Raw genomic sequence first — 27,751 nt, forward strand, 5'->3', positions numbered from 1 at the left:
AGTCATTCTGTGAAACTGTGCAGGATTTACTGGTGTACAGTATCTTAAGTTCCAGTTCGACTGCCAAAAACAACTCCTCTCTCCATCACCAAAGAAAATGATCTGTATTCCTTTCACAGGGTCCCGTCCCCATGATATTTAAGTTCTCACTCACCTTGTTGACTAATGTCATGGCATAAACAAGCAGCTCTGTGTCCACCCCATCCTTTTCGTCCAAAATCTCCATGGCGTTTGACCATATTTTGGTTCCTACAAATAAATCAAAGAGAACACAGAAATGTCAATTTTCTATATTATTTTCATAAACAGTTAGTTTTTTCAGGATCCTTTAAGTTGCTAAACCATGATTTAAATATCTCAGATCTTGTAGACTTTATATAGAGTACACCATATATGGTCTATCTATTTTACCTGTATTTATCTATTTACAGTTGAAAAAATGATATGCTACTAATACACAGCTTGAAGCTATTCTAAAGCCCTCTTTGTATAAATGTAGGAATGGATAATCAGTACTCTGTTTGTAAAGTGACCATCTGCAAGGTCTATAACATGCATTATATGTATTCTTACATGCTATAGGTGAGGGTATACTGTACACCTAGATGAAGCCAACAAGTCTGTCCTCTTAACAAGAATGGATATTAGCAGTGGAAGGCTTTTTGGAGAGCAGAAAATCGTAAATATGCAATCAAGTTTTACAATCTGTCTAAACCTAACATACATGGCACAGATCTCTTTCAAAAGGTCAGAGTCTCTCACTAGGCTGACTGGAATTTTGAAAAATATGTTAGTGGATCTATAAAGCCACATTCCAGATTGTACTGATGGATTCCAAGTGCAACGATAAACCGCATGGAGCAGCCCTCAGAAAGCTGAGCACAGTTTGTTGGTGAAGCAGGTCTGTACCCCAAACTCATAGAATACTGCTCATGAATAAACACAGTCCAAAGGAGTAACAGTGAACAAATGTACAGCTTTGCAAAAGAAGAAGAAAAAAGAGAGAGGGAGACATTATATGAAAGTTTTCCTTCTACAGTCTCATGTTTCTCCAGCATTAATTCCAATTACTGAAGGTGTTGGGAAGCCATCCAAATTCCTTTGCAGAGCTTGTTAGAAAGTATTTTCAAATACTCAGTTACAGCTTGCAAAAGAAGCAGAGTTTTTTTTTTTTTAAAGGACATATGGAATACATTCAAGCGCAAGAGAATGTGAAAATATATGATCACTCATTGAGAATGGTTTCCTCTACAAAAATGTCTTCCTAAAATTAATAAAATTCTTTATTAGTTCAATGCTGCACTATACTACAGTGACAGAACACAATGTCTGGCTGTACAACTAATTGGGAAGCTTTCAGTTACCCACATGAAAAAATAGCTCCAGCTAAGTTAAGGAGTGCAAACAGCAACAGAATGTAGACGGCAGTACAGTAACTGCAGTTTGAACGTTACTACGGGCTCAACAGCTTGGACCAATTTAGTGCAATTGAATATCAAAGCTGTTACTCCTGTGTGGCTGTATCAAGCTTCAGTAGAACAGTAAAGAAGCATGTATGTTTCTACACGCAGAAGAGTGCAATAATAGTGTACATCGACAATACTATTTGTATAATTAAAAATATACAGTAAAAAGCTGTATAAATAGTGATTCATGGAAATACTACTCAGTATTACAGTAACCACCAGTGTTACTGAGTGTCCAGTTTGTATATTTGGGACCTACCTTTCTTTGTGTCGACGGCACGGACAGCCTCAATGAGGAGTTGGGTATTGGACTCTGTGTACTCCACGAACACCAGCAGCAGCTTCAGAGCTGTCTTCACCACCAGCCGGAACTGCAGAGGATCCAGGGAACAAGACAAGTAGCATGTGTTAACTCCAGATAGGCAAAAATAGCAAAATAATGCCCAGTTGCCCCTGACAAAAACGGCTTCCCCCTGTCAACTTGCATCCTTGTCTCTCCAGGGTTTTGATACCTCAGACTCTGATAAGTCCAGTGGGAGGCAGTTCCATTTTTGGCCCCTTGTTTTGTGCCTTTTTTCAGGTCTTACTGTTGCAAGTTTAAGGATGTGTTTTTTGTAATGCCCTCTGCTGTAAAAAAAAAAAAAAAAAAAAAAACTAAAAAAAAACTTGTGGATAGTTTAATTCAAAGTTGATGATGTTTTATACTGAAATGTAAATGGCAGTTCAGTAGTTGGCTGACTTCAGTGTATCAATGAGAAAAATAAAGCAGCTGTAATGATGATTTTTGAAGTCTTGTTTAGTAAACTCATTTTGGAAGTTTTATCAGCTCTTTTTTTATAATATTTTGTTCAACAGCAGATGGACATATTCTAATGCTGTTTGTTTCAACAGTTATAGTAATTTTTGTTAACACAATCAACGTATTTTAATGCTGTATATGAGCCCGGCTCCAAAAATATTTACTGTAAAAGATCTGCAGTCAGGTTTAATTTGACGTGCAGAACAATCATATTTTCACCCTTCAAAGAATAATGCAGTATGGAAAGGGCTAACATCCTATTTCAGTAGATTGGAAGATGATCCTAGCCAAAAATCATTAATTGGGGGGCCAATACAAATTTCAATAGAGGATTCTTTCTGGCAATGCACTGAACACAGATAATGAGCCTACAATCTGTGCTTCTACTTTAAATGCATTATGCACCACAGTATAAATACTAAAATAAAAATAAAGCTCCAGTAAATTACAGGAGGCAGTGCTATTATAACAGGGATGTTGATGCCTGTCCGTAAATATATGTGAGGAGGCTGTTAAAGAACATTGACCTTTTCGGTCAGCAGAGGACAACCAAAGACCAATCTGCCAGAATGAATTACATCAACTCAAATAAAACTGCAGACTTGCTTGAACACCCTAAGGCTTTAGAGTCTGGTACTGAATTTTTCTTTGACATGGCACTGCAGTACAGGGAGTGATTGCTCCAGTAATGTAACCTTCCAGAGAGAAGGTGAGGGACGTCTTGAGCGTGTTGCCCAGCAGAATATTGAATTATGGGACTCTGGGTTGTAAATCAGTAGACCAGTATAAGGTCAAATAGCCAAACAACCCCATTGCACTAAGCAATGTTTAGAGAGGAAATTAGCAAACAATTTAGCAAAACGCTTTACTGGAAGACCTGCAGATTGAGATTATGATATAATATTCATGTTTAATGTGTTTATATATTATATATATATATATATATATATATATATATATATATATATATATATATATATATATATATATTACTTACACACACACACACACACACACACAGTATAAACCTGTTTGTCTGCAATATTATTTTATTCACCCATAATTTGAGTCCTGATGTGTAAAGATGACAACAAGTTGGACTGGTTAACCACAGCAAAGGGACCAGTGATGGCAATGATATGTGTGTTTAAGTGCCTGTGTATTTAACACATGCTAAAGCAAATTCCCTTGAGCTTTTCATGTCAGAGAAGCCATATGTCCATATGTTTTCTGTCATGTACAGTTGCCTCACAGATCACATTCCATAAACAGCACACAAACAAAGGCATTAGACTAATTAAAAAAAAAGAGAAAATACTCCAATTTGGTCCATGAAAAAAAAAAAAAACCTTAGGTTATGGATGTAACCCTGTTTCCCTGAAAGAGAAGACGACCACCAACAATACTTTTAGGATATTTTTCCTCCAAAGAAAATGGGGGAATGGAAAGTCTCTAACTTGTTTGCTCTTTTCACCACACTCTGTGCCGAGGCCAGGTGGTTCCAAGAGGAAATCAGGGAACGCCAGGAAGGGCTGAAGGCGGGGCAATGAAGCTCAAGTTCTGAAGACAGACCGGCATGTTTCAGGTGCTGCCGTCAAATGTACCTGGAGGAACTTGGAGGCTCGCTCCATAAGCACTGGTATTGAGCTTTGAAGAGGGGAAAGCCCAGAGTCCGAGGTTGCCTCAGAGCTCAGACCCATCCTGAAGGTGAACTCCTGGAAATCTCTCTTCTTCCTCATCCTGAGGGAAGGAGCTGCCATGCCAGGAAGCCGTGATTGAAATAGCATCCGGTCTTCCTCAACTACAGCCAAGACTGGCTCTGAAACGTCCCAGGCGATCACCGATAAGGGCGGGGTCAGTTCCGGGGCAGGTGCTAGCGGCGGAGCCGGGGCCAAGCAGGGAGTTAGGTCTGCTGCCTGGCCAAATACTCCGGGACTTGAAGTCGGAGATGTCCTGGGCCTGCTTCGACAGTCACCCACTTAGCACTCCGCGCAGGAGACTGAGAGCGGCTGCGAGCATGAGGCGCCGAACTGTGAATGTTATAGACGAGGGTGCTAGCATTCGAAAGTCAAATGAAGACTACAGAACTGGACGCCACTTTTAGCAGTATGTAGCAGTGGCAGGGGAAACAGCTTGACTGTAACTTCGGATTTGGACGAACAAAAAGTACAAAACATATTTTTTTCCCATTTATCCACATGGAACTAAATCCTAACCTCCCTTGTTATAAATCTTCTATATTTTAGAATAATATTTATAGATCCACTCCATAGCTGCACTTAGTTGTTCTCTCTGTTACTCCTAGAATCAAGCAGTCAGCTTTATGCTACTGCAAGAGTGGCAATATCGCATGAATTAACAAGCAAAAAAAGAAAGAAAGGAAATTATCTTCAAGAGGCCAGTATTTAATTTATGACTGGGTAATCAAGGCCATGGAAAGAATTCTCATGAAAGGGGATTCTGTTCCACAAAGCATGTGTGAGGACTCAACAATATTTAACAGTAACAGTTATCAAGGTTTCCAAGCCACATCCAGAAACTATCTGTTATATTACACACTTCCTACATTTTTAATGACATGTCACTGTAATACAAGTGTGGAAACAGTGCCCCTCTGGCCAAGCGAGGCAACAGCATAGGTAGAGCACAGCTGATGCAGGCTGCCTTTTGGGGATTGATCCAATCCCCAAACTTGTCCACATCTTCCTTGAAATACAGCATCATGTGCAACCAGACTGCTGTTTTATTTTGGTGAACAGACAATCCCACTATATATGTACAGTGTGTTAAAGTCTTATCAGGATTCCAAAGGACATACAGTAATCACAAAAAAAATGAAGCTGACTCAGGAGAGAATAACATACAGTCACATGTCTTCCTTCCCTTGTGACTTGTTAATTTAGGTGTCAATATATTTGTAAGGAGGTACTGCATAGAAAGGTAGCAAGGTTAGTCACAACTCTGTTATTTATTTTTTAATTTTTTTTAATTTAGTTTGTGTATTTCAGGTGCCTGTTTATATCTTACAAAATAGCATGACACATAATATTATTTTTCGATCTTATGCACGATCATAACAAGGAATTTCAATTTTTCAAGGTTTATGATATCTCACTACAAATAGTTACTCAAATGGATTACATCTTGTTTCATAATCTTTGGCTATGCATTACCTTTTTGTAACTACACTTTACTATAAATATTCATCAACACTAATAAACACGTGTTTAGAGGTTTATCTCATATTACATTAAGCCTGCTTTAATATTTATATGATGAATAATCCTCTTAAATTGTCATACTAAGAAAGGTATGCCGAGTATTGTGGTAAATAGGAACCTTCCATTGTCTGGTAAATGAAAAGAAATTCCTGAAACAGCAGACTAACAGTGTGCTGATAGCCAGGCAAATAAACTTTATTCAAAGAAAAGTTCACAATTGCCTTCTGTCCCAAGGTGGAAGTACAACAAAGGATGTGTGGAAGTAGAGAATAGTAAACAAATTACCAATCTAATTATTTTCTTTGAAGACATCAATCAAAAACTGGAGCACCTCAGCCTCCACCTCTGTGTTATCAGCGCAGAAATATCACTGTCTAACACTTGACACAGCCAGAGAAGAAACAACAGTGCACAACAAGAGACCGAGTACAGGACCATTAAAAAAATAAAAATAAAAAGAGAAATCAGTTTCTGCTCTCATTTACGTTTATGTAGCGTGCAACATATAAATATGGTTTTGAGAGGCAAAGATTTGGCTAATAGCATTATATCAATCAGTGTAACTCTGGACTCCCCACTCTTAAGTAGAAGATACCCTTCCCTCATTAGCAAGGTGTGTTTGCTTGACCATCCTTCGATAGCAACAATTAGCAGAGGTATCACTCTCATGCATTGCTACGCTTGGAGCACACAGGAGCCAATAGTCTTATATGCATAACGCATTCCAGGGCAGAGAGTGACAAAGGATTCCTACTGTACCACACACACAACCAACGTGTGCGCTACATAAAAAAGAACAACATATGTGTTGAGTTAGATAGAGGTTTGGAAGAAACCCCAATTTCAGGTTGCATTCCTTTGTTAATTAACTAGTTAACAGATATTGCAAAGGCTTGAAAATGCTTTGGAAGAGCTGCGGTAGGTTAGAGAAGGAGCATTGGCACTGGCAGGTTGATGAATTTACACCAAGGGTTATAGAAAGGCAAAAGTCTGGCGGGCTCTATGATCTGCCAACAAACACATATTAGCAATAAATTAGTTCACTCAGGAGTCAGGTGAACTTGCGCCCATATTGTTCTCTGGTGTGGAGAAAAACAGTTGTGAGTCTTGTAAGAGGTTAAGGACATAGAAATATCTGTTCAATTGGGTGAAATACATTCTCTTTTTATTTTTACAGGCTTTGGTTGATATACTGTACTATCTGCCTAATCCTCCTGTCAGTTTCACAATATGTACCAAACAACAAACCAGACTGACACCAACATTTTAAACTGAAATCATAGACATAATATTTTAATAAAATTGAGCTTTGGTAACAGTATACATACTTCTGTAATCCAGCTGTGAAGATAAAGGTTAACACAACTTTCTTGACTAATCATGAAGACAAACTGGAAAAAAGCAACTTATGCCAATAGGTGAAACTAAAAACCTCCACCCAGTCTTATGACTACATCAGCAGTAGTGGCACCACATTTCTTTACTAATGTTTTCAGGCTGTAATGATTTGATGTCATAACGTAATTCCCCTTGTGATTGTAGCTTTTGTAGAGAACACAGTATTTTCTAAGAGGACGTGACTGTACATAAAGTCTTAAAATGAATTATAGACACTTCTCTAGCAGCAGCCAGCATACAATGATGTAATTGCTTGTTTTCAGTACCTCTACTCTAAAATTACATGTCAGGAAATATTATGTTAATAATGTTATAAACTGAGGAACTGCAAAACAAAACAAAACAAAACAAAACAAAAGAACCTTCACCTGTATTAAAATACCCCTGGCTATTATGACAATTTCTGTTATATTTGGCTTTAAAGCTGAAATTGTCCTGAGCAATATATTTTCTTTAAAAAATCAGATTTACCATTCTGGCATTCTGGAGAAATGTGAAATATGACCCTATAAAGTTTTACGTCTTTCATGAAATTGCTCACAAATACCTGTCAACTAACTGACAATTAATGTACACATCCTTTAAATTCTAACTTTCATTGAATTTTTGTTCTGAGTTACTGTTTTCTGTATTTCCTCTAGCCAGCCAAGCAGTTGTCTGCTTGTGCTAACCAGACACCTGGTCAGTAGAAGTCGTTGCAGTGTGGTGAAGATATAGTTCCAGCCTATCGTACTTCCCTAATGCTAGGTGTGTCAGTGTGAGGCGCCCCCACTTCTTCACTCTTAACTTTTTGGCATTTGGATTAATCTGTGAGAGCAGGGCTCAGGTTTCCCAAAAATGTACTGAATCACTTTGCTGCTCTTATTCCTACATAGGGAAATGTACCCGTGTACTTAAACAATTAAAAGGGGTTGCTGAGGCAGAAACTTACGGTTAAAAAAAACAAAAAATGTGTATCCGTGTTGGAGTATATGAAATATAGTTTGTCTTACCTTTGACCCTATGAGTGTGTAGAGCCACTGGACAGTTTCGTTGTGACCTATGACCCCATTCATCCCATCCACATACAACATGATCTGCCCAAGTGCTGTTAAAAAAAAAAAACATACATAGATTTAATGTATCCTTTGTTTCATAATTTGGGTTCTAATAACTAACCTAATAGCAACATTTGAACTCATTCAGTTTGGGGTCCTTTGCTGCTAGGAGGTATTGCCATAACCCTTGATGACGGCCTTTCTCATCTTTAAGGAGGAGGAGGTTCTTTATAGTGACGGATCCATAAGTTACCCACAAAATACAAGTAGCCCAGATACTTCTGTCATTTACATCTTTTAATGCAAAGACAACAATTCCTGATTGAAAACATTAGCCAAAAAGTGTTACCGGACTTTTTGGAAGTTTTACCTCAGGATTTATAATTGACTGTTTAAAGTTATGCTTTTACTGTGCAGTGAAAATCCTGTATATTGTTGCAATGCAGTGTGCAACTAAAACAGCAGTGAAAATGCTGTAATGACCCCAACATTGCAATTATAACCAGTTGCAGTGCTATAAACTGCAGTCTTACCAAAGATTTTATTTGTATTCCAGTGATTATTCAATTAAAGTAAGTCACACATTCAGGAATAGGTCTACAGTACATGAAGTACATACATTAGTTTCTAGATTTAGTCACCTATTTTTAGACTCCCAGAAGAATGCACTTAATTTGCTGAAAAATGTTTACTGAATATAAATGCCAATTATTGTAGCTGTCTACTTAGTCAATTTTTTAAGCTTTATATCCATACACTTTGACTTCTGCTAGTGGTTTAATAAACTGGAGGGGGGGGGGGGGGGGGGGGGGGGCTACATCAATTGGACACAAAATTAAGGATCTTCCAACACATCCATTAGAAGTCTGGCAGCATTTCTAGCAACTGTTTCTTTCAGAGAAATCCGAAACCAAACGTGTCAATGTTTGAAATGTTATTCCTGTTCAATTTGCAAATACAACTACTTGTTCAAGGAAAGATATTTCTGAACATGAATGCAGAAGAGATCTGTTGTAAGAAAAATCTGTCTCAGTATAACACACACACACACACACACATATATCACTATAAGGACAGGCTACCAATAGGCGGCACTATTCTATAGTATAATACAGAGTACTGTTTTTTCATAGTGCTTCTCTTCTAAAATAGTTCAAAGAGCGTGCCCTACTCCACACACACACATTTACTACAGCTGGCATTCTTTAGATTTTTGTGCTCTACCTGTGCTGTGATTAAACTGCTCTATTTGCAGACAGCAGATAAAGCAAAGATCATTAATTATCACTGCATGACACTAGCATATCCAGCGTGCAAAGCCAAACAGAATACTCTATTGGATGTTGATAGGGCATTATAACTATTATTATTACTACTGTAATGGAGAAACAGATCTAATGGAATGTTATGTCTTTTTACGGAAAGTCATGCACAGTTCTTATCAGTGTATTGTTTAAGCCAGTTCTAATAGTTGTAATAATCCTATATGGATTCAAATCCACAGAGGAAATCTCAATATACAATAACTATCCTGAGTAGGCCAGTCATTCATTGTTTTATGGTAATGCCTGTGTGCAAATGAGCCTTTGCCAACATAATCCTTTGATAAAATGACTACATTAAATAAATAAATAAATAAATAAATAAATAATAAATAAATAAATAAATAGCATATTTTTTGCAGTTTGTTATTTCAGGTGAAGTCCAATGTTTATTTATGAAATCATCTGAAAAGTGAATATTACAAATACTGCTAAGCTGCCTGTGGACATGGCTTTTAGTCAATTAAGACTATGCATGCTTGATAATCCCACAGAAAATAAAAATGTACACTTTGAGAATAATCTGACAGACGCACTCTGGGAAAACATTTGGCTTGTATAATACAGTTGCCCCTGACAAGACTTCCATTTGTAAAATGAAAACAAAATAAGTATTCTGGCAACTAATAATAACCTCAGAGTAAACTGAAAAGTTTTGGTATGAGCTTGCCACAGGGACATTAAAGTAGATTTGCAACACTGACATTCTGGGCACACATAATCCCTGCCGGTCTATTTCTTTTCTATTGTTCTATTCTAATGAAGTGTCTATCTTTAACAATAAATTCAATGCCAGCATCCCTCCAGGGGCCACTGTCAAGGAAATGCCCTCTCAACACAGACTACTACAAGACAATGACCATTAATTAGCTGCCAGTACTTTGTGTAGGACACAGCTGACAATTAAGAGGATTGTTACACAGTGAAAACAACATGATACAATGTGGGAGTCTGGTTCACTCTTTGAGCATTAATACAACTTTGGGTGACTTTTTCCCCATTCAGGCTCATGTGGCTGACTCGTGCATTTTTTATTTTTTTTTTCTTCTAAAAACTAAACAGTACACAGTCATAGCGGGGGTCTATGCAGTCGCTCTAAACAATGGTAGATCTAAATTCTACTGTAGTTTAAATATAAACAATTGGAGCAAACCTGCCATTCTACTTACTTTTAATAAACACATTTACTTTAAAAGAGACTCACACACACTGCCAACAATGTTAGTTTTCCCAAAGTCTCTTTCTTTTAATAAATTGTTAAACCTTTTAAGAACTATAGCCAATTTATCCATTTAAGTGCATTGGTACCCGAGGGGTTCTGGAGTGCTACAATTCTTTCAAACACTTCCTATATTGAAATAATCCCCCCGGTCACAAATTTTAAATTATATTTTTAGAAATGTTAAAAGTTTGTGTGAAGTCTATGGAGTTCAAGAAGTTGCCCAAGCAAAACATTGAAAAACAAAACAAAAAAAAAAAACATTATGCATTCTAAAACAGATACATGATAGGAAACATAACATGGTACAATTATACACACAGTGACTGAAGGGGTTCAATTATGTCGGTTTTTAGACCCACTGCTGTATAGAATAATTGAATAGAGACCACACTATTTTTAATGTCACACATTCTCAGTTTTTCTATCTTGAAATATTCACTTTGATAGGAAAGGCAACTTGTTTTTCAAAGAGAGTACAGTTTTTTAACTGACTTCATTCTGACTAATTTAAGACCAGCATTTATTTTACAGTGTTCCAATAGTGTGCATGCTTATTTTCAAAGAAGTATATAACTTACTGATAGTATCTCCTTCTAAGCCGTGTATCCCTTGGATTATTACCAGTGGGAAAATCTATGTTAAGGGGTCAGGCCCCCCTTGTTGCTCTGTACTGCACATCACAGGAAGGAGTTCCAAACACTGCCTCATGAGGTAAGCACACCCGGAGCTCTTGGCTCTAAGTCAACATAATAATCATAATATGAGAGTGACAATGCACAACATTAAGCAAATTACTAGTCCAGTCCTTTGTCAGTAAATGTGCTTAGTGATTGACGTAAAACAATAGGATGATTTTTTGGGAGTTTTTATACTAAAGTTTTATCCTAAAGTTTCCCTAAATTTGCTATAGCCTTACATGCCCATACCAATATGTCAGAGAAAGTGGTTTTCTAGTTGAGAGTGACAATGCACAACATTAAGCAAATTACTAGTCCAGTCCTTTGTCATTAAATGTGCTTAGTGATTGACGTAAAACAATAGGATGATTTTTTGGGAGTTTTTATACTAAAGTTTTATCCTAAAGTTTCCCTAAATTTGCTATAGCCTTACATGCCCATACCAATATGTCAGAGAAAGTGGTTTTCTAGTTGTCTTATCTGCAAACCCACCTTGTTCTCTCTGCCAAAAAAAAAAAAAGCTTTTGTTTGAACATGCCATGTTGACACTCGTGCAGGGACATATTATTTATGCACGAGACAAGACCCCAGGTGCTATTCTTCTTTTACCAATCACTGCTAATTACTTACAACATGTCAGCCTCGAATTCCAGTGTTTTCTCTATATATGCTAATAAAATAACCCCTATGCACCATTAAAATAATATTAAAACTTGGTAGGTCACTCCCTGCATTCCTCCAACTCAGGTCTGTTCTCTGTTTCTTTCTCCCGCCTTGTCTCTATCAGTGGAAGAGCTTTTTCTAATTATGCATCCAGGCTTTGGAACTCACTCCCTGACTCACTTCTGATTTTTTAAAGTAGGTTATAAACCTAGGCAACCAGTATTATAAGTAGGGCTTCTGTTTTTCTGTTTTTATTAATTTCATTTTTCTGTGCTTATTTTGAGCTTTATGTAAATTGATTTTTTTTCCATGGCTTTCGTTTTTTACAAACTGGTTTTTGGTCACTTTCCAGAATTCATAGGTGTTTTTTTTTTTTTTCTGTTACAACATGTTTAGTTACTTTACAATACTTGCACACTTGTAGCTTCTTTCCTTTGCTGTCTTCCACACTTAAATTATTATGGTTTTTGTAGTTAAAAATAATAATAATAATTTGGCCTTTCAACAGCTGCAGTATACAACTATCTATGAATGACTTTTCACTGATGAAGTTTGAGATTTGCCTAATAATAAATTAAGGTAACATACAGTATTTTTGATCTCTGATTTTTTTTCTATATATTTAGCTTTCAATGGTTATGTCAGCAACTCCTCAACAGAGTCAGATTCACCGCTCAGCTATATATATATATATCAAGCCATATATATATATATATATATATATATATATATATATATATATACAAGAGAACAAACCTTGAATAATGTCTTAAAATTCATGATTTTTTTTTTCCTGATTGACTGTATACAGCATGTTCTAAAAGGAATTTCCAAACAGAATAAGTACCCTCAGAGTGACAACTGCAATCCGGTTAAATAACGGAGTGCTTGATGTAAGCAGGCCCTAGCATTTTAAATAAACAATCCACAGCAATGTCAGGCCAGTTAACCCTTGGATGGAAGTTGTCTCTTCTCTGGAACATTGCACACCTGGAAAGGGTTTACAGCTCCCATAATTTTTGTTTTGCTTGCATCAAAATAGATAATATACCTACATCTCTCATTACATCGCAGCACTAGGTCCCAGAAGGGAACTTCAGTACCATCCCAAAACAAACAGCTGGCAGCAATGTATGGTTGCAGAGACCCAGTGGTGTGTTTAAAAACAGTGTTCACCCTGTGCTTGCAGAGAATGTCTGTTTATATGAAATCAACCCCTGGCTTAAAATAACGGTGCAGATATTTAGTTTACCAAAATGGTGCGGATAAGGGGTGATTACTTCCTATTTCAGGGTGTAAACTGTGTATTTAAACACAAAATAGATAAAAAGGATTTACATGTCGGCTCTCATTTGTTTGAATAATGACAAAGATTACAGTGTTTGCTTTGTAAACATCATACAGTCCTGTAATTACAGACTTGTAAGAAGGCAGAATAAGCCTCCTAGGTTTTCATTAACTCTCAAGCTACTCCATTTGTTTCTTAGCTTTTTATTGTTATTGTACACTTACTCTCTCTCTCGATCTCTCTCTCTATCTTTCACACACACACACACACACACACACACAAATCACCATAATGACACCTCATATCATCTCTTCATAACACCTGCACTACTACATGTGCTGGAAGGAAGTTACTTTCAAATGCTGAAAGCTATGAGGCAGCAAGTATGCTACGGCAGAAGGTCGCTTAAGTATAATCTGAAATGCATTGTACTGAATAGAGAGTTTGAACTACCCCTGTGCATATATAATAGCTCAGCCCATGGAATGTTTAGGATTAAAGGTTGTCCAGTCTTGTCATTATTGGTTACAACATTTGGCTTCAATAAGCATTGTTAAGGGAGAATTTAGCCATTTTAAAATCATTATGCTGCTAGCCTTAGTAGTTTAGAAATAACACCTTTCCCAGGTTTTAGACATGACGTCTATCAAACACCTTTTACAATTCTCCCAGCACATTAAACGGAGAAGTCCAACTGTATTCAACAATAAAAGAAAACAAATTAGTCAGTCTTTAGAACTGAGCTTGTTTCTAAAATCTGATATTTTATTGATATTTGAAGGATTGAAACCCAGATTTTACCAGCTTGTAAAATGTTTTGCCATACATGTGCCAAACTTTGCCATGGTACTTCAGTAAGGATTGGAAGCCACTAGAGGGTGCCTAACAGGTCACTCTGTTAAACAATCAAGAGTATATGCGTGTCCCTTGCAAAGAAAGAAAAAATCCCTGCAAAGACAAAGGCAAAAAAGATTGCAATATAATAACAAGATGTGAGCAGTTAATGAATGGTTCTTGATATTTTCCCTCTAGTTTTATAAAACATAAGAAAAAAGAAACTTCTGTGCCTTTGCCTTTGCTAAATGGACATTAGGCATGGCCAATCAGAAACAAGTTTGCAGTGGGTTATGACAGAGAGAGAGAGAGAGAGAGAGAGAGAGAGAGAGAGAGAGAGAGAGAGAGAGAGAGAGTTATGACAGAGAGAGTGACTGTTTTTGAGTGTCTTAACTTAAACTGTTGAAATACTGAGTTCTCTGTATGGTACAATGCCATGGCTATTTATCACTGCTAAGAATACTGCCTGAGACCATAGCTTGAATCGTGCACTACGATGATTCTTTAGAAAAAACAAAAACTCGCAGGTCTCAGCGATATATGCTGCACGACCAGCTTGAACTTGCTCCTGCAAACATTTTCCTATCTTTTGCAAAACTGAAACACACGCCATAATTTTAATCAGTTTAAATTGTATCACAAAAGCGCTGTTTGCTGTCTGATATCTCTGCAGTGTTTGTAGAAAGAGTTCCATGTAAACTCAAAGCATTTGAACCATTGCAAAGCAACCTGTAGTACTAAAAATGTACTTGGAAATGCTTAGTGATTATGCTGGCAGCCTCTCGTTGTGATTGGATGGTCTGGTCTCACAGGAAGCTGGGCTATTGTATCTGCAGGGTCAATTAACAGAGCGAAACAGGAAATAATCAATGCTGCACATGGACCAGGGGTCACTTGACAAGCTTTGGGAGAAAGAAAATAGCTCCTTTTGCAAGAGGACTTGTATATTGTTCACACTGAAACCTAAAGCTGCTGTACATGGGGGTGAAGCAGATTAAAACTGCTTACTGTATGTTTGCAGTTAGTAGCGGTGTGAATTTCAGTCTGCACAGAAGAATGGCTGCGGGGGAAGTGAGGAAGCTTGGGTTCAGTTGCATTGACTATCATGTGAAATGCCAACAAACATCAAAAGAATGCCCCCCCCCCCCCCGCCCTCCCAATGAGTGTACAGGGAGTTTAATATACTGCTCTTTGACTGTTAATAAGTGAAACATGTACAGTAACGCTTAATACAGTAAATGGAGCAAAAAGCAAAATCAATTAAATAAAGCCCACATCCAAAACACAACAGGTGGTTGAATGGTGAATATTGTATTATGGAACTGAACCACATACCTGAAGACAATACAATACCAAAAACAGGGAATATGTCTGTGCGTAAAAACTCTTTGGGCCCATAAATTATAAAACACTTACTCGCAGTAAATGACAGACGGCTTGCCACAACTTTACTGGAAAGTTTAACGCAATGGAAATGGAAACAAATGGTGCGGTTAAATGTTAGAAGTCTAGCTTTTTTGCTTCCCTTCAAAAAAGCCAATGGAGGATCGTAATTGCATGACATTTTGTAGCCTTGTAAAATAAACTGTAAGCAGAGCTGCAGTTAAGTGTTATAGTCCCATAGAGGATGGTAGGGGGGTCAGGCTTGCCATATGCTGAAATCATATACGGTCAAGGCTAACAGCAGCTATTTGTCATTCACAATATGTAACAGAGCTAATATACTCAACTCTGAGTGGCAGGATCTCATAACATTCAGTTAATAATTAAAGCTTTGTTCATTTTCAATTTTCCTTTGTGTCTGTTTGCTATAAACCTGGTACTATTTTGTGAAAGAACATACCATTATATTGAAGCTAGGCAATGCTACACTATTCATCATCTAATTGTAGCATGTCTTTTATTTATGACATTGGCTATATTGGTTAAAGTCAAAGAAACCGTAATGCCTATAACAGAACTAAGCATTTAAATATTTTAAGGTAGTATTTCCTGAATCAGTGCTTGAAGAATAATCTTTTGAAATCAATTCTGAATTAATCACTTTGTGTAAATATTTCAAGCACTCTTTATCTCAGTAGATTTATATCCATAGTTGAAACAATCTCTTATAAAATACCAGATGGGTTTACAGTACGCTACACTTGAAGCCATCAGTGCAATTACTAGGTAAGTCATATTTTTTGAAATTTTCAAGAAAAATATGAAGATGACCCTTTGTGGACAAAACACACTTGTGTGCTCCTGACTGTCTCTTCCATAATAAAAGATACATGGAAAAACCCAAGCCTTACATTGTAATGTTATTCAGTTCTTCCTCTGGCTAGGTAGCTTACACACTGCATGGAGAGGGACTTTAACAATTGGACCTTCAGCTAGCTTGTATCCCTGCCACTGAAAAATAATATTTGATATAGTCAGTGATTAAAACTCAGAAGACCACCTATCTTCATCTTCTTAAAAAACACTTCAGTGATGGGCTGACAGCAATTTTACTTATTTTCTGTGTGGTATACAGCACAAATCAGGCCTCCCAGAAAGGGATGATTAGAATCTGCTTAACATGACATGCGTTTTATAGGACATGTCAATACAAGGGTTAAATCAACATTACTGTCTCTTAAAATGCTCTCTGTTGCAATAGTCTCTAAAGCACAACTTCCACAAGAACGCTACTCAATCAGCCAAATCTGACAAAACACATTATCATAATAATATCATCATATCTGTAATATAAATATAATCCAGTGTATTTAAAGTTTATATCCTAGTAATTAAATACATTAGTATCACAGGTGGTTATACAATTTCTACCACAAATGATGCACAAGGAAGTGATTTCACCAAACACCCAGAAAAAAAAGCGATATAACTACATCAACATAACTCTACCTCACTCTCTCAATCTAGGCTGCTTAACAGCTATGTGCATGGTTAGTATCCTTTCAATGTGCAGGACTGTAATGCATTTAAGAACATAAGAAAGGTTACAAATGAGGGAAGGCCATTCGGCCCATCTTGCTTGTTTGGTTGTTAGTAGTTTATTCATCCCAGAATCTCATAAAGCAGCTTCTTGAAGGATCCCAGGGTGTCAGCTTCAAAGTAGGTTCCAGACTACAATTCGCTGTGTAAAAACGTTCCTCCTATTTTCTATTCTGAATGTTCCTTTATCTAATCTCCATTTGTGACCCCTGGTCCTTGTTTCTTTTTTCAGATCAAAAAAGTCCCCTGGGTCGTCACTGTCAATGCCTTTTAGAATTTTGAATGCTTGAATCAACTTGCTGCATAGTCTTCTTTGTTCAAGACTAAACAGATTAAATTCTTTTAGCCTGTGTGCATATGACATGCCCTTTAAACCAGGAATAATTCTGGTCGCTCTTCTTTGCACTCTTTCTAGAGCAGCAATATTGTTTTTGTAGCGAGGTGACCAGAACTGAACACAATATTGTAGATAAGGTCTTACTAATGCATTGTAAAGTTTTAGCACTATTTCCCTTGATTTAACTTCTGAGCATCTTGTTGGCTTTTTTAAAGCTTCCCCACATTGTCTAGATGAAGACATTTCTGAGTCAACATAAATTCCTAGGTCTTTTTCATAGATTCCTTCTTCAATTTCCCATCATGTATTTATAATGGACATTTGTATTGCCTGCATGCAGTACCTTACACTTTTCTTTATTAAATGTAATTTGCCATGTCTCTGCCCAGTTCTGAATGCTGTCTAGATCACTTTGAATGACCTTTTCTGCTGCAACGTTTGCCACTCCTCCTATTTTTGTGTCGTCTGCAAATTTAACAAGTTTGCTTACTATACCAGAATCTAAGTCATTAATGTAGATTAGGAAGAGCAGAGGACCTAATACTGATCCCTGTGGTACTCCACTGGTTACCTCGCTCCATTTTGAGGTTTCTCCTCTAATCAGTACTTTCTGTTTTACATTTCCTTGAATCCCTACTGCATTAAGTCTGAGAATTGATCTTTTATGCAGGACTTTGTCAAAAGTTTTCTGGAAATCTAAATAAACCATGTCATATGCTTTGCAATTATCCATTCTCAATGTTGCATATTCCAAAATATCAAGCAGGTTAGTTAGACACGATCTCCCTTTCCTAAAACCATGTTGACTGTCTCACAGGATAAGAATTTGTTGGTGGGCTAGTGTTCTACGAACAGGGCAGACTGGCATCTTCCCATTTTCTTTGATACACTGTACTCTTGAGATCTTACCAGACACTTGTAGGATTAAATGTTCAGTAGAGCCAACATATGCAGCCCAAAGATAAATAATAATGCACTGTATATCTAATACCATAAGTTTAAACAGTGCTCTGATATATCAATTTGTAATATATCTCTATAAAACTTGATGTGCTGTCATCTGCATGTCTCCCACTGTTCTCAAACTGTATTATTACCAAGTGTGTTTAGAAATACCACAGCAATGTGTAGATGACCGCCCACATACGCTGTATCATCCTACTAATATCATTAAGATAAATTAAAGCAATCACACAACCTGCATTTTTCTCTGACTGAGCAGAGATGTGCTCTTTATAACTGTGTGGCCTTTAATTTAATTGCTGCTGCACACCAGTGCTTGATTCCTTCTTATTTTAATGAGTGTGCTCTCTGATTTGTATTGGATATACAGTACCCCAGAACTGTTGTCAGGAACTGTATTTATGGAATATTGTTTACTCTTTCTTAAAGACCACTATTTTGCTAATTAGTGTCTCATATTGGAAGATGCTAGGAGATTAACTGACAACGTTTAGGGGGTCTGCAATAACAACTCAATAATATTCAAGCAATAATAACCAAAAGACAAGAGTATATTAAAGAGCCTCAAAAGGCAAAACTTGAGTGTTTACTGTTTTTCTCTTTCTCCCATGATATATTTCCACCTTGTTAATAGGTACATTCTTGCCTCACAAAAGCACTTCTCTTCTCCTCTGGCTGTCCATCTCTCAGGATCTCCCACAGAGGCTGAAGAGAGGTACAAAGTGGCTGGAAGAAGCACCATACATAGCTCAGGAGAAACATGTTCCAGAGCCCTGCATTAGACAGCATTGGGCTTGTTGTGTCTGGGCCAGCTCAATCTGAGCTCTGTTTGGAAGGAAATCCTCAGAGCAGACACTCTTCACTGGACATGAAAGCAAAGTCAAATAAATCCTGCTGTAAGGGACTGTATTAATTTCCTAAATTTCCTTTTTACTTTATTAAGTAATACTGGAGGGAAACATTTTCCGGCCTCCTGAGAAACACTTTGCATGGCCCTTTCAGACAAGTTAACATATTAACCATACACAACTTAATAAAATACAATAAATATGTAACGACTGTCGCTAAAAGCTGCAAAAATGGCTGGTGGCCTAAGATAACAGTGTGAGGAAGTGTTTTTTTTTTTTTGTTTTTTTTTTTTTTTTTTTTAGCCAACTGGAGTCTAAGTCTTTAGGCATACATTATTATTATGACAGCAATATAAAATCTACAATAGTTGAACAATATTGTATTTTCATATAAAGATCCTGAGAAGCAAACAGCTCATATCATCAAAGTGGTTCATTTAAAAGACATTATAAAAAATAATTTGTTGGTCAGCCATTTGCAATTTCAATGTCTCTCTTAAAGTGGTCGTAGCTAACGAGCTAATTCTATTAATCTTAATTGCTTGAGCTTCTATTCACTATATAGGTCTCAAATGTGACATTTTGAAATAATCTAGATATCTGTTACCAAACTGCAGTAGGCTAAAGAAAGTTCTCAGTTTGTTTGCCTTACTTTCAGGTAGTCTGTTACTATTTCATTTCCTAGGTAATTTCACCTCAGCAGTGTCTTCAGGGCCAAAGCACACCTGTGGCGTGGTACACCCCGCCCCTATGCATATTTTGTATTTGTGTTATTATTACTTAACATGTGTGTTTGTATTGGTGCATGGGGTGTGGTGTTTAGTGTTTAAAATTAATGCATTTGTGCATAGGTGTTTAAGGTTGGCAGAGAAGAACTGATTGCCTTCCCTGCCAAAGTAGTTCACGTGCAGACTTTTCTGGGGTCCAGCTGAATGATTAGCAAGCAATCGAGCCCAGGCGCAGCTGCACACTCTCTCACTCGGTGTTGGGTGGTTCAGAGGAGGAATGAGAGAGTGATACAGTAAGATTTATAAAAATAGAAACAATTACTACCCATGCTGGTTTTACATCAGCACGCTACTTGTTTAAATTATAAATACTTTTGTTTTTTGGCCACCGTCGTGTTTTGTTTTGGGTTCAGTGTTTTGTTTTGGGTTCAGTGTTTTGTTTCTGTTTGTTCAAACCTTTTATTTTCAATACATACTTCAATCGTAATGCTGAGTCTGTCTATTTCCTGGTCTGACGTCACCCACAAGCCATCCGGGTGACAATGCCACTGGCTGCAAAGCACATCAGTCAATAACTAAGGAAGTGTAAGACTACTAAGTAAGGCTTGGAAAGAGAGCTCACTTTTCCTTTGTATACTGTAGATTACCAAGTATCATGTTTTAAATACAATTTTATTTTTCAAAACTTCACGTTTGAGAAATCCACAAAACTTTCAAAATACAGTGGAAGTGGTTCTTTTCATGGCTACCTAAACAACCCAGGAGGCACCCAGGAAATTACACATTATAACAGATCTAATAATACACATCCAGCACTAAGCGTAATCTTTCTGTGTGTAAAAGGCACGTCTTCACTGAACTAGTCTGAACACAAGGCAGTCTAACAGTAACTACTCTTGATACAGCAGATAGATGTCACTAGCTTGTTGAAAACTGGTATGTGGTCATGGGCTCAATTTCGATTCAGTGTTGGGATGTCCTGTGGCACTTTGTCTAAGTCAGCTTCCATATGAACATATGGATCTGATTTTCAAAATTCTCTGCCATAAAAAAAAAAAAAAAGAATTGCAATTTATTTTTGTAAGACTGGTAATTGCCACTTTGTCCTAAATGTTTTTTCCATGCAACATAAGGGGAAATTCCATTCAGTACATTTGCAGATCCGGCTCATATAAGTAATCAGTAACAGGTTATACTTTTTACTAGATTCTCCACACCCTGGCTTTTGTATTTTAATTTTTTTTTAACCATTTCCCTGTTGCAAAAGGATGAGTCATGATTATATTCAATTGACTCTAGTTCTAGTATTCTTCAAAAACATATTTATCAGAAGTAAACGAGTGCAAAATATATGGCAATTCTTTAAATCACTGTGGCAAAGTGGCTAGTGGAGGGGAACAGGTGTAGTGGTGATGCGATCCAGGAGTGACAGGCAGACAACAGTTTCCAGTGCAAAGGTGCTTTTATTTATAATCCAGATCTGGTGACCGTAAAATAATAAATCCCCGGCTATACACAACAATGTGTAAAGCGCGGGGATAACAAAGCAGGGCACAGTCCCGAACAAAAAATGAACGCACGGTCACCAGTCCTGGGTGAGTGCAGACGTGTTTGTGGTGGGTGAAGACATGGGAATTTTGTGACTGTTCTGTGCAGTGGTGATCCGGACCATGCTGACCCTGGTCGACAGCTCCGGATAGGTGAGCTAACTGTCTGGTGGTGCAAAACGCAGACAATTACAAAACAGACAAAACACAATACACAAACTCTTTTTTACTTTCTGCACGAGAGCTCCTCTCTCGGTCCTTCTCTCTGCTGAGCTTTTACCCAAACGAAGGAAAAGATCAGCGTTACCCTGGCCCCTATATGTAATCCGGCATGATATCTAGGTAAACGGTTGCAGCTGCCTTATTACTTGCAGCTGCCTCTCGTTTACCTTTCAAATCAATATGGTTTTATAACAGAGTCTCGCTTCTTTCCAGGCTGACCCACTTCCCTGTCCCGGAAACGAACTGTCAGGCCAGCCCTTCCAGATACGGTCTTTAACGCCCTCATAGGTCGGGAGGAAGATTTATCACCAGAACTGTCACATAACCCACTGCTCAGAGTGGAGCCGAAGGAACACTCGGCTAAATCTACCTTACCCATTACTTCCCTCCCGGGAAAAATAATCAGCATTTTGGTGGTCTTTTCCCACACGGTGTACCACGTGGTACATGAAGGGCTGCAATGCCAGATACCACCGAGTTATCCGGGCATTGCTGTCCTTCATTGTGCTTAACCACGTGAGTGGGGCGTGGTCTGTGACCAGATCAAATGAGTGTCCCAGCAGGTTAAGAGTGAGTGAGTAGCCCATTTAATGGCCAAACACTCTTTTTCGACTACGGAGTAGTTAAGTTCCCGAGGTAACATTTTTTTACTCAGGTACAATATCTGGAGCTCTGCTCCAGCTACTTTTTGGGACAAGACTGCACCCAAACCTACATCTGATGCGTTGGTGTGGAGGATGAATCTCTTGGTGAAATCCGGTGTGATAAGAGTAGGGGCCTGGCAAAGTGTACGCTTAATAGTATCAAACGCCCCCTGACACTCAGCTGACCATTTAATTAAATTTGGAGCACTCTTTTTGGTGAGGTCGACTAACGAGTTAATCACTGTGGCGTACTCGGGGATGAAGTGGCGGTAATAACCAGCTAAGCCCAGTAGTGACCTCACCTGAGTCTTGGTTTTGGGGATCGCTGTGTTAACCAAAGCCTGGATTTTGGTGACTACAGGTCTCACCCTTCTATTCCCCATTAAAAATCCCAAATATTGAGTCTCTGTTTTGGCAAACGCACATTTCCTCAAGTTAGCTGTCAGCCGGGCTGCCCTTAGAGACTGAAGAACGGCTGTAACCCTAGCCAAATGTTCTCGCCAGGTGGAGCTGTAAATCACTACGTCCTCAATATACGCTGCTGCATATTCATGATGTGGGCGTAAAACCTGGTCCATCAGTCTCTGAAAGGCAGCGGGCGCACCATGTAGCCCAAATGGCATAGTTTTAAAGTGGAACAGCCCTTCTGGTGTTGAAAATGCGGTTTTCTCTCTGGAGCTGCGGGTTAAAGGGATTTGCCAGTATCCCTTCGTCAGGTCCAGAGTGTAAATAAACCTCGCTTTTCCCAGTCTGTCTAAAAGTTTGTCGACCCAAGGCATGGGATATGCATCGAACTTAGCAATAGCGTTCACCTTTCTGAAATCCACGAAGAAGAGGTTGGTGCCGTCTTTCTTACCCACTATGACGATCGGACTGCACCACTCGCTCCTGGAAAGTTCAATCACCCCGAGCTCGAGCATATCTCATACCTCTTTGCAAACGCCACTTTGCCGGCCGTACAGGAGCTCAAAGGGGGAGAACTCTGTTGAACTCTGCGGCACTTCTCTCACCGCAAAGAGGAGGTATGGAAGAAGCGATGCTCAATGTTTCTGCTCCTGTGTTACGAATCGCCTCAGCATCGACTTTAAGGTCTGATTAAAGCGTTCAACCAAACAGTCCGATTGTGGATGATAAACGGACGTCCTGATGGGATGTATTTTTAATATTTTGTACACCTGCTGTAACGTCTTGGACAGAAAATTGGTTCCGTGATCCGTCAAAATCTCCTTGGGGATCCCTACTCTAGCCATAATCTGTGCTAACTCTGTGGCTATTGCAGCTGCACTAGTGGACCTCAATGGAACTGCCTCCGGGTATCGTGTTGCATAATCCACCGCTACTAATATATGCATATACCCAGAGTCAGAAGGTAGCAAAGGGCCCATTACGTCCATTGCAATGCACTCGAAAGGAGTGGAAATAATCGGCAGTGGGACCAAAGGGGCGGGGCGCACTCGACCCGGCGCTACTCGCTGCCAGTCTGGGCATGTGGCTACATATTTCGACACATCAGTATGAAGGCCGAGCCAATAGAATCGAGCCAATATCCGTTCCCTCGTCTTCTTGGCTCCGAGGTGCCCCGCAAAAGGGATATCATGCGCCAGCCTCATGACCTCGGTCCGACAAGACGGGGGAACCAACAATTGTGTTACAGGCTGTCCTGTGCCCGCGGCTAGGTTTACCCTATACCGTAATTGCCCCTTTATACTGAAATGTGGATATACTAGTGCCCCAGCGCCCTCAATATCTTTACCTTCAATGGACCGGACCTGCCCCCAAGCGTGCACCAGTGATGGGTCGTTCTGTTGGCTCCACACTAGGTCTGCGCTTGAGTACCACGGGTCCGGTACATTGAGAGGGGCTGGAATAGTCTCTGCCCTAGTCAGCCCAGTAACCTTGCTCTCTCGGTTGCACTGCGTTCCCACTCCCTTCGACTGGCGTTTGTTACCATTGCAGCACTCTCCCACCAGACCCCAGCCTTGTCTCAAAGAAGCTCCCTCCCATTTCGCGGTCCGTCTCTCTTTATTTGTTTTTCTAGGACGGAAAAGAGGGGAAAACATTTCAGGGTGAAAAGGAAACACATAACCAATCCGTTCCTTTTTTTTTTTCCTGCCACGTTTACGTGTGTGGCTGAGACTGCCATTATTTGCATTAATTCTTTGAATTTTGGCCAGTCTCGGCCCAGAATAACTGGGTGTGGCAACCTTTCCGCCACCCCGACTACAAGGTGACGTTTTATCGGTCCTACCGATAAGTATACTTTTAATGTGGGGTATGCCGCTGTGTCTCCATGGATACAGGAGATGGCCACCTGACCTTGTGGCCGCCACGACACACCGCCCAGGAGAGCTGTCCTAATCAAGGTTTGCTCACACCCTGTGTCCATTAATGCGTGGGTTTTCACGTTCCCTAAAACAACATTAATCAGACAAGGCCCCTCCCGACCATTTTCCCCACGCTTACCCGCTTCAGGTGCCCAATTGCACGCGGCCACGTCACACTCCATGGCAGAGGGGCATGACCTGGCCAGATGTCCCGGCTGGTTGCACCTGAAACAGATAGGAGGGAAAGAGGGGGCATAGGTCAGAAATCTGTCCCACTGTTGATATGGCAAAGGGGCAGGGGCAGCACCTCTACCCCAGCTGGGGGCCAACCTTGGTCTCCATGGGGAGGAGGCAAGGGGGCACAATGGGGTCGGTGCTCTAGGAGGTCTGGGTCCTGGGAATGAGGGTGGCGGTGGTGTTGGAGGATCGGCTGCTCCGAAGGGCAGGGGCGGACAGGATTCCGACCCGGGCAGAAGTCAGGGAGTCTTCGAAGTCCTCCGCCAGTTTGACTGCCTCCTCCAGGGTGTCGGGGTTGTGACGCCGTATCCCTGCCTGGGTCTCGGCGCCAACCACATGGCAGAACTGCTCTACCACAATGGCTTCCCCCATCTGCTGGGCGGTCTTCTTCCCGGGGTCAGCCAATGCACCATGTGGTCGCACAACCGCTCTGCAACCACCCTGGGGCGTGTCTCCGGGGCTCTCCGGTACTCCCTAAACCGTGCCCGGTGGGTCTCCGCGGTTATATTCAGGCAGCGGAGGATAGCCTGTTTGACCAGGTCGTAATTGGTTGCAAGATGATCACTCAGGGCTTGGTAGGCTGCCTGAGTCCCAACTGGGTCCCAACTGGCTGGCCCAGAATTCCCGAGGCCAAGCTGCCGCGGTAGCCAGCCGCTCGAACACCACCAAATATGCCTCCGGGTCATCCTCCGCCGACATCTTCATCGCCCGTGCCTTCGGGGGCGACATCAGCGGTGTTGTGGTAGGGGTCATCGCTGCGGCAATGGCCAGCCCTACCCGCTCAATGAGCACCGTGTAGCGCTCCTCCCTCCTTCTCTCCTCTGCGTCGCGTCTGCTCTCCAGAGCCTGCAGCAGCTCCGCCAGCGCGTTGCGGTCCATAGTCCCGTTTTCTGACACCACGTGTGGCAAAGTGGCTAGTGGAGGGGAACAGGTGTAGTGGTGATGCGATGCAGGAGTGACAGGCAGACAACAGTTTCCAGTGCGAAGGTGCTTTTATTTATAATCCAGGTCTGGTGACCGTAAAATAATAAATCCCCGGCTATACACAACAATGTGTAAAGCGCGGGGATAACAAAGCAGGGCACAGTCCCAAACAAAAAACGAACGCACGGTCACCAGTCCTGGGTGAGTGCAGACGTGTTTGTGGTGGGTGAAGACATGGGAATTTTGTGACTGTTCAGTGCAGTGGTGATCCGGATCGTGCTGACCCTGGTCGACAGCTCCGGATAGGTGAGTTAACTGTCTGGTGGTGCAAAACGCAGACAATTACAAAACAGACAAAACACAATACACAAACTCTTTTTTACTTTCTGCACGAGAGCTCCTCTCTCGGTCCTTCTCTCTGCTGAGCTTTTACCCAAACGAAGGAAAGGATCAGCGTTACCCTGGACCCTATATGTAATCCTGCATGATATCTAGGTAAACGGTTGCAACTGCCTCTCGTTTATCTTTCAAATAAATACGGTCTTACAACAGAGTCTCGCTTCTTTCCAGGCTGACCCACTTCCCTGTCCCGGAAACGAACTGTCAGGCCAGCCCTTCCAGATACTTCTCCTCTCGTTCTTTAGCGCCCTCACAGGTCGGGAGGAAGATTTATCACCAGAAATCATATTTCTGTCACAGTCACTCATTCAAAACTAATCTTTATTGGGTAACACAGACCAGGTCTATTTACGATAATGTATACTTTGTATGCTCCCTTTCTCCTGACCAAGTTGAGAGGACTAAGCACTGTACCGTTTCTTGAGGAGTAGAGGGGGAAGCCCGGTGGTTTTCCCTCTTGCCCTGAAGATAACAAAGAGGACGGCTCCCTCTTCAACTGTATCTGCTATCTTTCACCTAACGCATTATGTGGAAAGAATTTTAATACTTGTTTGTCGAGCAATGATTCATAATTTCACTACTTCCCCCCCAGACTGGTCGTTTGCCACAGACAATGTGGAAATATTTGTATAGTAAGTGTTTCGCAGCAGAGTTACCCCTGTCAGAAACCAACCGAGGATTCCCAGGCAAATACACAGCAGACAGGAAGGCTTCATTGCCAGATCCTTAAACAATACCCTAACCAAACACTGCCTTTTGTTTTACTTTAAACACGAGCGCTGATACTGTGACTGTGCACAGGGATTTCTTTTTAAATGTAACCAGTAGTTTAGGATTGTATAAAATAGTTGAATTACAGTTACCGGACGTTGTTTTAAAACAGTATGTGCATATTCCGGAATACTGATAACTGCCCCAACTGTTGTGAGTTATCTCTGTACTTGAAATACTGGGCTGGAGTCATCACCTGAAAGATGTTTATGTTTAAGCCATGGTGATTTAACTGATGTCAGAGCTCACGTGATATAATTAAATACAGGATATCACACTGGTAGCTAAACACTCTCAAGAGGTTATTTTTAATGCTGAGGGAGAGCTGTTTTCCATTGCTTCCTTTTTTAATGTTTAACCAAGGTTTACAGTATTTTCTTTTTCTTTTTTTTTTAATTCTACTTCAAATGTTATTTTTATACATTTTGTGGCTCCTGCCTCAAGGGGTCCTTTTACTGCAGTGAAATATTGCTTTAGGTTCCTGGTGGTTAAGCTGTGTGTAGACTAAAGTAATTATTAGGGTACATACAAAGGAATAGGCCCAAGTGGGATTGAAATAAGTGGTCTATTTAAGTCCAACAGCCTTTCGCAGGTCAAATGCGGTGTATCGTAGATCAACGCCGACAACCCTTGACTAAAATATGTGGGCCTAGGTCACTCAAAAGATGTGCCATCTGCAGATAGCATGAGGAACATAAGTAAGGTTTTAATTTAACAATCTTATTTTGTCATTTGCTGTGATTGAGAGCAAGTGATGGTAAAGTAATTATTGAAATAATTCCAGTTCCTCATTTTAAAATATCTCAAAATAACTTCCTGCTCCTTTAAAGATGTCTTTAAATGGACAGGAAGTATGTTCAAAACAAAGAGCATTTTCACAGGAAGTCATTCAGAGATA

At 39.9% G+C, this 27,751-nt stretch overlaps 1 protein-coding gene across 9 annotated transcripts in view; it reads right to left on the bottom strand.

The window, feature by feature from the left end:
* LOC121314771 (FH1/FH2 domain-containing protein 3-like) overlaps nt 1-27,751 on the bottom strand; it is a 263,850-nt gene that overhangs the window by 68,834 nt on the left and 167,265 nt on the right. For all 9 annotated transcript variants that reach the window (XM_041248429.1, XM_041248428.1, XM_041248437.1 and 6 more), the window contains exons 6-8: nt 7,877-7,971; nt 1,726-1,837; nt 155-249 (exon numbers count right to left, since the gene is read on the bottom strand). In XM_041248429.1, coding sequence (XP_041104363.1) covers nt 155-249; nt 1,726-1,837; nt 7,877-7,971 — 302 coding nt within the window. The remainder of the gene's footprint in view (nt 1-154; nt 250-1,725; nt 1,838-7,876; nt 7,972-27,751) is intronic.

This window comes from Polyodon spathula, chromosome 4 (genome assembly GCF_017654505.1).
Source record: "Polyodon spathula isolate WHYD16114869_AA chromosome 4, ASM1765450v1, whole genome shotgun sequence".
In the NCBI taxonomy this organism is placed as follows: domain Eukaryota; kingdom Metazoa; phylum Chordata; class Actinopteri; order Acipenseriformes; family Polyodontidae; genus Polyodon; species Polyodon spathula.